The sequence below is a fragment of the Syngnathus floridae genome, chromosome 11, assembly GCF_059516105.1.
Source record: "Syngnathus floridae isolate MCC-2025c chromosome 11, RoL_Sflo_1.0, whole genome shotgun sequence".
Classification (NCBI taxonomy): Eukaryota; Metazoa; Chordata; class Actinopteri; order Syngnathiformes; family Syngnathidae; genus Syngnathus; species Syngnathus floridae.
In genome coordinates this window covers 4,286,905-4,299,033 of record NC_142423.1, presented here as the reverse complement: position 1 = coordinate 4,299,033, position 12,129 = coordinate 4,286,905, and the positions used below count along the sequence as shown (strand labels likewise).

General features: G+C 40.3%; 2 protein-coding genes across 2 annotated transcripts; one reads left to right on the top strand and one right to left on the bottom strand.

Moving 5' to 3' along the window:
• Window positions 1-3,120: 3,120 nt before the first annotated feature.
• On the top strand, window positions 3,121-5,248 carry msx1a (muscle segment homeobox 1a). The gene is made up of 2 exons (XM_088390349.1): window positions 3,121-3,715; window positions 4,311-5,248. Exons 1-2 carry the CDS (start codon window positions 3,274-3,276, stop codon window positions 4,727-4,729), a joined length of 861 nt encoding a protein of 286 aa, XP_088246475.1. The 5' UTR covers window positions 3,121-3,273; the 3' UTR covers window positions 4,730-5,248.
• Window positions 5,249-8,920: 3,672 nt separating this feature from the next.
• Window positions 8,921-11,470, bottom strand: cytl1 (cytokine like 1). The gene is made up of 4 exons (XM_088390350.1): window positions 11,194-11,470; window positions 11,077-11,121; window positions 10,314-10,460; window positions 8,921-10,228 (listed from the first exon to the last, which is right to left on the bottom strand). Exons 1-4 carry the CDS (start codon window positions 11,338-11,340, stop codon window positions 10,127-10,129), a joined length of 441 nt encoding a protein of 146 aa, XP_088246476.1. The 5' UTR covers window positions 11,341-11,470; the 3' UTR covers window positions 8,921-10,126.
• Window positions 11,471-12,129: the final 659 nt, after the last annotated feature.

Below are 12,129 nucleotides of genomic sequence, written 5' to 3'. Positions count from 1 at the left end.
CTAAAATGATGTGTGACCAAAATGATTGCTTGTTACGCGCTTATTAAGCATTTCATTCAAGACTTCATTTAATTTCTAATCAACAAGCCCACTCGGGCAAATGATGATTTTATCGACATAAATCATCGGGCCAGTCAATCGACTTGGAAGGAAGGTGTGTATATCTCATATTGTCCGAGCCAGTGATGAGCAAATGATTTTACTGAGCTTATTGTTTAATGGTGCGAACAAATGGAAAGACGATGACTCAATTTCACAGCAAATAAGGCGTTGCATTCACGATGGAAATCTTGTAAAAAGTACCTTTTTATCGAAGCTTAACAGAGGAATGCCCCAAAAACCTCTCAAGCGATGGTATTTTGAATGTATTATTTAATACAGTCGTCTAGAGGTCAGGATATGATAGTGTGCGCGCGCGTGCGCGTGCGTGGGCTCTTGCACAGAAGTTTTTTTATGGATTAACATTGTATTTTCTGACCTTTGACAATAATGATAATATTAGTGATGGGCTAATAATTCGAATATAATTCAGCAATTAATTATCGTAACTCATCATTATCGTAAAAACTGCCTTTTTGTATTTTAATCGTATTTTAACCAAGGAGCACTTGCTTTATAAGTGAAAATCTTCTCGGTGTCATATAGCAAGGACATAGGTATATTTTATGACAGTTTCACTTAAAATGAAATTTTAAATGAATACACTTCGACTTAAAATAATATTATGTCAGTGAGTCAATGTCGCTGATAATGACGTGCTCGTGCGACCAGTCTGCCGAAAAATAAAACGGCATTTTAAGTATTATTATTATTATTATTATTATTATTATTATTATTATTATTATTATTATTATTATTATTATTATTATTATTATTGTTATTATTATTATTATTATTTTGTCTTAGACATGTGCTACAGTGAGGGGAAAATATATGCGCTGCGGTATGAGATGTATAATTAATGCATAGTTCTGGAGCGCAGATCATAAAACTGCATGCGACAAGGGGCCAAGTCATTGTGTGCGAAGGACAGCCTTTTCGCTTGTACCAAGTGCAAACATTTAGCCTGCGGATGCCCTTTGGGGACCACGCTGCCTCTTTCTAGTGCACACCGACAGTGGGTGCATGAAAGGGCTTAAGACAACTTGGAGGGGAAGCAACAATGGGCCTTTGTGTGGAGCCCTGCCTCTTGACTGGGAATCAAAGCTAGTTTATAAGTCAAATAAAAGCCCGATGAGCCTTACAGTTTTCTACCTCATGTGATGCCCCAGGGATTCAACTAAAACGCTGCTATTGTAATGCCCCTCTGAATGCAAAATCGGGTATCTGCAAAAAACTGCTCTTTGTGTTGCTATATTGTCATCAAAAGTTGTTTCCAACCTCCCACACATCACTTCAGAAAAAAAAGCTATATTGATAATCGATACAATTAAATTCATCCTCTTATTTTGTATTCCTCCAAGTCATCACGTTAATGCATTCTCCCGTTTGTTTTCATACGCACGCTCCTTCAGCTTTCACACGGCCGTGGGATCCCACGGACTTCAAAAGGCTGCTCCACGACCCACGTTAGGGGGTTTTAATAAGCGTTTCCACACATGCAGCCTGCTATATATTTACCTGCATGTAAACAGGAAATCACCAACAAAGACCAAAGCACTGGAGGTTTTTATGCACGTCACATCATTTTTACGCCACATTTTGTTGCCTCTCCGTGTCAGAATGAAGAGACAGTTACGGACATTAATTAGGTATTCCCCCCAGAAGACTGCGCAACCATCACTTGGTGCGCAACCATCGCGCACATGCCGCTTACACGCATCGTAGATATATTGCATGATATAATAAGTTATAATAATGTCAGTGTCTCTTGTGTCCCAGAACCCCGACGCTTCTTTGGAAGCGGAGCAAGGAGAGTCTTTTCTTCCTTCACTCTAGGGTTGACACTACTGTGGCGCGTATTTGAATAGACTCAAATGGCGTGCGATCGGCTGAGAAAAGGCTAATTTTTCAGCTTGAATGGCTCAGTGTCCCTGGGCGTGAGGTGAAGGAAGAGGAGGAGGGGGAGAAGGAGGAGGAGGAGAAGAAAAGGAGGATGGAGATCAGGAGGAGGAGGCTGCTGCTCTCTCTATTCGACTTGAACGCGTCTCGCTGAGTCGAAGGCTTTGATCAGGCCTGCTGGCGCCTAAAACCAGCATAACTTGTCTGCCCATTAAGGTGACTGACAAATCAAAACAGATTGTTTAGGCTTGGCAATTAGCGAGCACGCAGACGCTTTCCTACAGCCGCTGCAAGGACCGAGGCAAACATTTCCAAACTTGGAAGAAAATATTTATTTAATTTGTAATAATCGGCCAACAAAAGAGCACAAATTTATTTTAGTGTGCCCATGAGCTCATTATGTCATTATGTGTTACATATTAAATCTCCCCCTTGTCTTTTGCACTCCCCATCATTTTTAATGGATGTATAGTCAAAGGGAAAGAATCTCAGTGATCACTCCCTCAAGGCCAATAATTAGCACTAAACGAGTGCAAAGGCCTGTGTGCTGCAATCTGATTATAGAGCCCTGCAGCTATCAATAAACAGCATGCTGCAAGGGGCTGGGCCCATTAAAACCCAGGGACAGGAAGCTCTTCTATAGGGCAACAGTCGACAACAGTCACTCAGCACTGAGTCACCGCATGTGTCGCAAGGCTTGTCACCATATCATAAATTTTGTCAAACACAGACATACCTTATTGATTGCAAGAAAATTATACATATTACGTGTATTGCACACGATAAAGTCACGATGTTCTATAATTGATATAATGATAAAATGGATCAAATGCACAAATTATGGTTAAATCACTTCTGTAATTGTTTTTAATAGTTCCAAGTCAATTTGTGGAACAGAATAACAAAAATAACTTTTTGATCGCAGGTAGGCATCAGCAAGGCTTGCGAGTAACAAAAAGATATTCATGGCCCATTAACGGTTTGTTGTGTTTATTTGAAGTTGCTTCGTGGGGGGAAAAGCATTGTTAATTTTCCCCATTGGACTTTTTTCGTCCAGCCCATGTAGTCGGTGATTGGTTGCCTCCCACTCCACGCCTTGTCTTATAGCTCCGCTCTGCACTCAGCTCGCATAAACATGAGGATGTCGACACCTTGACGCACCAATTTCTTCCTTTTCTTTTTTTAAGAAAAAAAAGTCACTTAGTTGTTTTTATTCTCTAGTGTTTACCACGAGAGTCACCACCACAGCTCCGCGGCGTCAGTCGGACCTGTATGGCCCCATCGCTGGTGTCGGTGTCAGTTTTGGCCGCCGCCACGGGTTTGAAAAGTGAAGCTCTCCCCCAACGCTCGGCGCTCGTCACGAGAGGCGACATGCAGACCAGCCTGAGCCCTGCAGAGGACGCCGGGAAGCCCAAAGTGGCCATCCTGCCCTTCAGCGTCGAGGCTCTGATGGCTGATCGCAAGCCGAGCAGAGACGTATCTTCCCCTGATGGCCCATCCGTGGCCGGGACGTCCCAGTCCCTGGGGAAGGGAATTCGGATGGGTCCGTTCGGAGGTCTGGATACTCCCGTGCCTGCTATCGCGATGGGTTCTTCTTTTTCAGTGGGCGAGCTCATGAACATGCAGGAGGACGTGTTGATTAAACCCGAGAGTCCAGATAGCCAAGAGAGAACTTCTTGGATCCAGAGTCCTCGTTTTTCTCCCACACCTCCGCGTAAGTCCGCTTTGTTGTTTCCGGGTCTCGATGCGCTATTACGCACGGTGTACTCATAAAATGACCGGTCTGGGCTCTTTGCATGGACCATCGTATCCACGTTGAATTCTATTCGGACTATTTTGTTAATGCAAATGTACCGAGACTTCCCAACTGTGTGGATTTTTGTGTGATTTTGCAATTTTCAGTATCAATAAATAGCTCTACTGTTTACATCCAACGGTACTTTTTGCCTCCATTGTTGCCACTTTTGGCCAGCTGTAACCCATAAAACATTTTGTTGACATCCTTGTTAATGGGTTAAATCGTACAATTTGGGTAAAACATCTTTCAATCTAGACTCAACAAATTAATTTATGTGTAGTGTGAATAAACTGGAATTTGACGGGAAGTATATTGGTGTAATATTCCAATTACAAGAATTTATAGTAAAAATCCCGTTTGCAATGAAAAAACATCAACAACAATAATAGTAATAATAACAACAATAATAACAACAATAATAATAATCTCTGTAGTCAAAAAGGCCATGCATGAACAAGCTGAAAGTGTCTAGCAAGATTAAAACCTATTTGCTTCTTTTTGTTTTTTCCAGGGAGGCTGAGTCCCCCGGCATGTCCTCTGAGGAAACACAAGACCAACAGAAAACCTCGGACACCTTTCACAACATCCCAGCTGTTGGCCTTGGAGAGAAAGTTCCGTCAGAAGCAATACCTGTCCATCGCCGAGCGCGCCGAGTTCTCCAGTTCCCTTAGCTTGACAGAGACCCAGGTCAAGATCTGGTTTCAGAACCGAAGAGCCAAAGCCAAGAGATTGCAGGAAGCAGAACTGGAGAAACTGAAAATGGCAGCCAAGCCCATGTTGCCTCCTGCTTTTGGGATTTCCTTCCCGTTAAGTGCGCACGTCCCGGGGTCCTACGCGGGCTCGCACGCCTTCCAGAGGCACTCGCTGCCGGTGTCCCCCGTGGGACTTTACGCCGCCCACGTCGGATACAGCATGTACCACCTAGCCTGATGATGGACAGATGATGGACACCTTTTTTAAAATCATGCTCATGGGGTAAGACTCCTCTTTGAAGGAGTTTTTTTTTCCCCCCCCGCAGTGTCTTCTTTCGAGGACCTGATGTCTGATCTCACCAGTAAGTCCTCCCAAAAGATATCTAATCTTGTGCTCATAGTGATGCATCAGATTTATTCTTATTTTTCAGAACCATTAAGACAGGACATACAAGTATGGACACATAATGCAATTGTGCAGCAGGATTGTTGGGCTGCTGCAATACTTTTGTTAAAGCATTTTTGGATTCACATTAATATCCAACTGGACCGGATAACAGTGTCAATGCTTTTTGTAAATATGAAAAACAACAGCATTTAAAGAAGAAAAAAAAACCAGCACTAGTGTCTGTTGTTGCAATGATTCCCTTCGCAAGGGATCCGTGTACTGTAAAATAATGTATATTTGGAAAAATATCCTCATTTATATGATGAATATATTTGTGACATAACTTAATAAATTGTTTATTCTTTTTCATTTCACTTGTCTTAATTGACATTATGTAATAACTGGCAAGCAAGAAGAAAAGAATGACGTTGGCAATATTCTTTTACATTTATGCATACAAGTTCTTGCACACCCCCCCTCTTTTTTTTTTACTTTCTCTACTTATGTTCAAGCAATGTCAACTTGTCACATGTTATTTGCAGGAATGTATTGCTACAGCTGTTGCCCATTGCTTTGAGACGACTAACCTAGATTGTGATGGCGCCAGCAGAGTTTAGGGGTGGGGATCATGTGGTGGATGGAGGTGGAGGATTGGGGTGGGGGGGGTGCACGTTGACGAACCCACTTCAAAACACACTGATAAATATTGGGACTTTAACTAGCCCTCGTGTGTCATTAGCGTGGCTTAAAGGGGTGTAAAACGAGCCAAATGACAGGCCATTAAGGTGTAGCACATGAGTGTTAGGCACATTCCTCATGGAGCACCTGAAAAGAAACCTCTGACCAAGTCATCCAAAAAGATTGTTGCAAATTACAGAGCGTGTAGTCGCAGTAAAAAAAAAAAAAAAAAAAAAATCGTTTTTCTCTTTTTCTCCGCGTGAGCCAGAAAGGGTTAAAAAGGAGTTAAATAATTGCTTGTAACGAGCGCGGGCGGATGGAGGCCCGGCCCGGCTCCAGAGCGGCTGTAGCTGCAGGCAAGGCGGAACTTTTATCATTCCTAAAATGTCAGCGGAGGACTGGGACACTCTGCTGCGGGGATTTCCTCCTCTGCGCGATGACAATATGCTGCCCTGAAAGTAGGCTCATGCAACAGGAAGTTTGTTTTTTCTTCTTGAGCAGCTCCAGCAATCGTTATTTTTAACACGTTGCGTAAAATCTGCTTGTAGCCAGTAAAAAAAAAAAAAAAGTCACTTTTAGATTGTGAGTGAATCACACGGATGAACGCGTCATGTGAAAAGCGGAGAGACGCGACTGGGATGCGCCTGTTCTGCAAAATGCTTTTGTCTCTTAAGATCTTTTGGCCCCCGGCAAAATCTCCACCACCGATGATGATCAGCGGGCTGCTGTTTGGTGCAATTGCTCATTAGATACCATTTAGCATTCCCCGTGATCTACTGGTGGTTTGGAAATCATTCATGCCTAAAAGTCATGCCTGAAAAGCTCTCATATGTGTTATTTGATGAGTCGTGAAGACATTTAGACATACTTAATATTGGTTGAAAGTAAGTATAAAGTATACACATACTATATCATTTAGTATTACTTAATATTTATAATATTCTATATTTTTTACTATTGCCCTGAAAATGATAAGCAAAATTAGTTTACTATACAGAACATTATTGCAATGCTGTTTTGTTTCAAACAGTCTCGCAGGTCAACGTATTTTAAACCACTTTATTTACTTTTTTCAGCGGTTACTCTAAAATACAGTAATACTAATACTTGTATACTGTTAGCTTTATTGTTATATGCCCGATCGGTTAGAAAGAGGCAGCATATTTTACACGTAAGCTTTATTTTCCTCCATTTGTATTCCTTCATATGTATATTCTATAATTGCAAGATACAGCTATATGGAAGCTATATGTTAAAACAGCAAACTTTTTTAAACTACTGTTGTTCTTTCAGCCGAGTTGAGTTGCAGGTTGCAAATTTGACATTTATAGTTTTTAAATCAAATAAACAAACACACACACACACACACACACACACACGACCGTTGTTTTGCATTTTGGTGTCAAATGACACGGCTGCAGTTTTCTGTCCTGCATTTCGTTATGGAATCGTTCACCTGACACATATGGACTGTATTTTACTACATTTCATTGAAAGGATGATGTTGAATTATTACGCAGAAAAGGTCAACTAACAGGCTGTTTCGATTTGTCTTTCACAATGTCAGCTCATAAAAAAAATCATATTTCATCTTGACATCTTAAATGATTATAAATACCCCAAATTAAATCTCTAAGGTATGTTTTCAGATTTCTCTTTACTGGCAGGCCTGCACTTGAGTCCTGTGATGTCAAAACAAAGCTACTATTAGTAATGGAGTAGCTATCTTATAAATCAATGTTCAGACATCTGCTAATAAAGACATCAGCACAAATGATGCACATTTCTAAAATATCTTCTAAAAAGCACAGCACAATAGAAAAGCAGCTGTTCCTAACTTTCGTTGACAACAGCAATACATCAAGTTATAATGCAGCACTCCAAGCAAACTAATTATTTTTAAAATGTATTCAGTGTTTTGTGTATATAATTACGAGATGAATGTTTTCAATAACTAATATTTGCTCTTGTTTTTTTCAATGGTTTCCCATCAGCATTAGCAACTCCAAATGATGAGAATGTTATTCTCTCTATTGCACATAGTGTCTCTAGAATATAATTTATTTTAAGTGGAAATATTGTATCACCATTTCTCTTTTGATTGCTGCTGTATGTTTATTTATTTACAAACAACATTTCCTCACTGGAGGAATGAGGGAGGCTGTTAAACGTCCCCCCACTACTTTTTTAAGTGCAGTGGCCGACAGTGTCCACAAGAGAGCAGTAAAATACTGAAGCGTGAGGAAAACTGACCAATTAGTACATACATTTCAAAACTTAAATGGGAGTCAGAACACATCACCCTTTAAAGTTCTTCCAAATAACTCTAAATACTTTTGAGATGCTCTAGTAGGCTTTTCTTGACATTTGTCATTCTATCAGAAGCCTGAAGGAATTTCTTCAAACACTGATTGAAATTTCAAATGGCACAGTGTACTTTTAAAATGATGGCCAAAGACATAAACTATAGTTTAGTTGAACTACAATAAATGTTCGCGTGACTGAAAAAACAATGAGTTGCTTATTGTGATAATGGTGGAAAAAGTTTTAAAATGATCTAGGTCCCATTTTTATAGCACAAAAACTTGGCATTTGAACAGGGGTGTGTAGACTTTTTACAGCCATTGTACTTTTCCCAACCGACACCATAGTTACAACCATCACCACTGTGAGAATGTTTAAAGACTGTCAGAATTCCAAGTTGATAATAAGACTTACAGTCTTAATTTCTCATGATCTGCCCTCAACTGACTGCCTCAAATGAGTAATTACCCACCACATAAGACGAAGAATGGAGCTTTATTTTGTTTATTAGTGTGGCATGTTTTAAGGATCTTTATGGTCGACAGGAGGCACGACTTTAGTCCACTCTGGGTAAAAGTATAGCCCTGGCATGTGTGGCCACATTGACTGTGCAACATAATTAAAACTAGAGTGCCGCGTTTTCCAAACATCTATTTTAAGGGGAAACATTTTCTTATGTCGACTAATGAGGCAACACGTCTTTTTAAGATGTAATAAAAAGGGTTTAATGTGATGGAAAATTGCCCGAAAGGCCTATAAAGCAGAAGTGAATCACAAAGTGCATCAGTGATGCTTTAATGTAAATAGCTTTTTGATCTGTACTTTACAAGCTCATTTATTTCAACAAAGCAAAGAATGATTACTGTGACCCCCCCAAGGCAAAGTTTTTATATTTTATGATCCAGCGTTTAACATTTTTGGTGCAGGGTCACAGAACATTAAATTGGGAAATTATCTGGACACCCGCTGACTGAATGTTTTATCATCGTTTTGCCTTAATGATACAAAACAATGTGAATTCTGCAGCCCTGTAATGATGATGATCAATAAGCACAGCAATTACGTTTTATCGTTGCATTTATTTTCAAACAAGCCTCATGCTGCTCACTAACATTTTGGTGTTGGCAGGGTTCCTTTATTGAAGGAGTTTCCCAGCTTCATGTGGTTAAGAGGCACATTTGAAACCGATTCTGCATTATGAGGAACCATCATACTTGTTTTAACAGTAACTTGACTTCAACTCAAGGTTATACAGTATATCAAATATTAACAGAAATAAGCAAAAAATATATTCTAAAAAGTGAGGTAATTAGTTTTTTAAACATATTAGTAATAGGAATCAAATTGAGGCTATATTTATTGTGGCAGATTGGTCCAATAAAGATAACGATATAAAATGTTAATAAAAACGTTCATAATAAACGCATAAAAAAAATATGTTTTTACTATTGTTTAAAATTGTTCATGAAGATGTGAAACTAAATTGCAGTTACGTGATTTGCAACCTGCATTCAAACCGAGTTGCCAAATGCTGACAAGCAACGCTACCTTGTGGCAACTAGCGGCATTGTAGCTTTTCAAAACCAAACTAATATTGAGTAGGTAAGTAATCAACCACGCTATCATGGTCATACTAAAAACAAATATTCAGTTATTTTTGGAGAAAGGTGTATAATCAAAACAAGGGTAAAAGAAAATAGACGAGCTGCACTATAATGTAACATGACTTATTAGGCGATATTTGAATAAGCACAATTAAGTCTTGACTTGTGGCAGTTTTGTGCTGTATAAGAGCAAAAATGGGATCATAGAATTCCTTACATAGCATTTTCAAGCAGTGAATTCAACTTTACAAATATCTCCAAAATGTTGTACATAGTGCTCCTTCAAGTTGTGTTTAGTCAGAGCAAGGGTTATGGCAACACAGCCAATTTCGCTTAATGACACACAACACTTTGATCAGCAGCGCAAAGTCAACACAGGCAAAGGCGCACTCACAAGCATCTCTTACTGGTTTATTATTTTAAGGTTTGTCTCGGCACGGTTGGCATTCAGCAAATTTCCTGTGGAAAGTTCTGCCGTTTTTTTTTTTTTTTTGCAGGAATGCAACGATGCATATCCACTAAACACGAGCACGCACGAGTCAGCACAGTGTGCCGCGCTGCTTTCGACTGAATACACCGCAAAGTGTGGCGTTTATGTACATAATGCTATTTACTTTAGGATGCTTATTGTTGCTTTCGGGCGGCTACTTCCTCGTGTTGCTTATCTCTCCTCCTGCAAAAGCTGAAGTCTGTCCTCCGCAAAGTGAGGCCTACTGTGTCCAGTGTCAATGGCCTCGCAGTCGTCTGTGAAAAACACCAAGTCCTGCCAAAAGTAATAAAGACGCAAGGTCACGTCTGACCTGTAAAAAGTGTGTCGGAGTCCGTGCAGAGGTTTGAGATGCTCTCACCCGATAGCAAATTCTTGTGACAATGGTGTACAAATTCTGGATTTTTGTTTTCAGCAGCACCATCCTGGGTCGCTCTCTGCAGTACTGGCTGGGATGGTTCACAAGCACGTAGAGGAAGTCACGGAGTTTGGTTGTGATGCAGGCATTCTACAACGATAACGTCAGCGCCGTTAGGCTGCTGTTGAGGCATGCTCACTTGGCCTCGCTTCTAAACACATTCATGACCACCAAAATATTTTTTTTCTCCTTTGTTAGTCGCATGACACACCTTCAGTGGTACACAACATTAAAATGATCTTATGACTGTTTTCCAATGACTGTACATATTAGAACAAGCCCAGACTTTAGTTTTGGGCCAATTAAAATCTCTCAATATAATTGTGACGTTAATCTGGCATCAGTGTAAGCATTATTAGTTCTGCCGCTCTTTTTCTCATGTAGAGTTGGACAGGTCAAGCAAGGCGACCTAGGCAAAATACTTTCAACTTGGAGGCACATACCTTGGGTCAAAAGTTTCCAAAAGGTCATTTTCATGCTTTTGCCAAAACTTGCAAACAGACAAAGAATTATTGATTCCACTATTTTCTAAATTGTTTTGCTCACATTATCTTAGTTAAAGTCACTGTTTTGAAATATAGTAATCGGTGACGTCTCAAGAATAAATAACCACATCACAAAGTTAGCAACACTGATTCTGCTTTTTTAGTCTGGCTTGCCTCAGGTTATGGTTGAATCCTTATTGAAATGCCTTTATAGAACTTACATGAACATCAAGGAAGATGGTTGGTAGCGCCGCAGCACACCCTTTCTGCAGGCAAAACAACAGAATGATGAGAAACTCAAAAGAAGTTAACAATGCAACACAGTTAGGCGCGCTTACCGTGCGATGATAAGTGTGGATCTTATCCAGCAGCGTCATAATTTCTTTGCTCAGACTCAGAGACCTGGAGTAACAAGTTGGAGGCGCGCATTCAGACAGACACACAAAGCCGAGGAAACAGAATACGGCTGCCGAGCCGACTCTCATGCTTGCGATGGTTCCGCTCGCTCGCTGGGTGGTTCGAATATGTGCGCAACGCTTGTGCGCTCAGCAGCAAAAACTCCGGTTGCAAAGCGGAGGGCGACTTGCTGCACTTTAAATTGAGGGGTCGAGGTTGAAAAAAAAAAAAAAGATGTGGAGGATGACGTGGGTGCATAACAACGGCAAGGAGGAAAATATTTCAGTGTTTTGGAGAGCACAAATCTGAAGTGGTCCAACTTGGAGCGGACACGTGCAACTCGAGCTTACATTTGGTGAAAATGTCAGAATTTTGCAAGCATGTGACCTATGCCAGTAAACACAATTACGACACAGGGAATGTAATAATGCACAATTTGTGTTTTAAGAGTGTGGAGAATTTAGTCAGGATTTGCAGACAGGCAGGTACCTTGTGTAAGTTTCACACCCAAACCACAAAATCTCAAACGCCAAATCGGCAAATGTTATACTGGAGCGTTTGGCACCTGCCTGTCGTATGGCTCTTTGTAATTTGTTCTTTTAACAAAATATCTATTTGTAAGGAGTTGGAAAGGATAATCACAATGTTTGAGGATGTGTTACCCATCTGATGTTAATCAATGTTTTTTTTTCCCCAACATGTCAGAAATAGGGATGCATACCGTGAATCGGTACTTTTTGGTACCGGTACCAAATGCTCAGTATTGACATCACTAAAATCCTAAAGATATGCATCCCTAGTTAGAAATGATTGAAATCTTGTTTTTCCATAATGCTTCTTCAGATGTCAGGATTGTGACTGATACCGTTTCTTCAGTA

Excerpts from the sequence above, each read along its gene's own strand:
- msx1a (XM_088390349.1), top strand. The coding sequence starts at position 3,274 with ATGGCCCCATCGCTGGTGTCGGTGTCAGTTTTGGCCGCCGCCACGGGT. Across the intron at positions 3,716-4,310 it reads TTTTTCTCCCACACCTCCGC|GGAGGCTGAGTCCCCCGGCA; the intron begins GTAAGTCCGCTT and ends TGTTTTTTCCAG.
- cytl1 (XM_088390350.1), bottom strand. The coding sequence starts at position 11,340 with ATGAGAGTCGGCTCGGCAGCCGTATTCTGTTTCCTCGGCTTTGTGTGT. Across the intron at positions 10,461-11,076 it reads CCATCTTCCTTGATGTTCAT|AATGCCTGCATCACAACCAA; the intron begins GTAAGTTCTATA and ends TTATCGTTGTAG. Across the intron at positions 10,229-10,313 it reads TCACAAGAATTTGCTATCGG|GACTTGGTGTTTTTCACAGA; the intron begins GTGAGAGCATCT and ends TACTTTTGGCAG.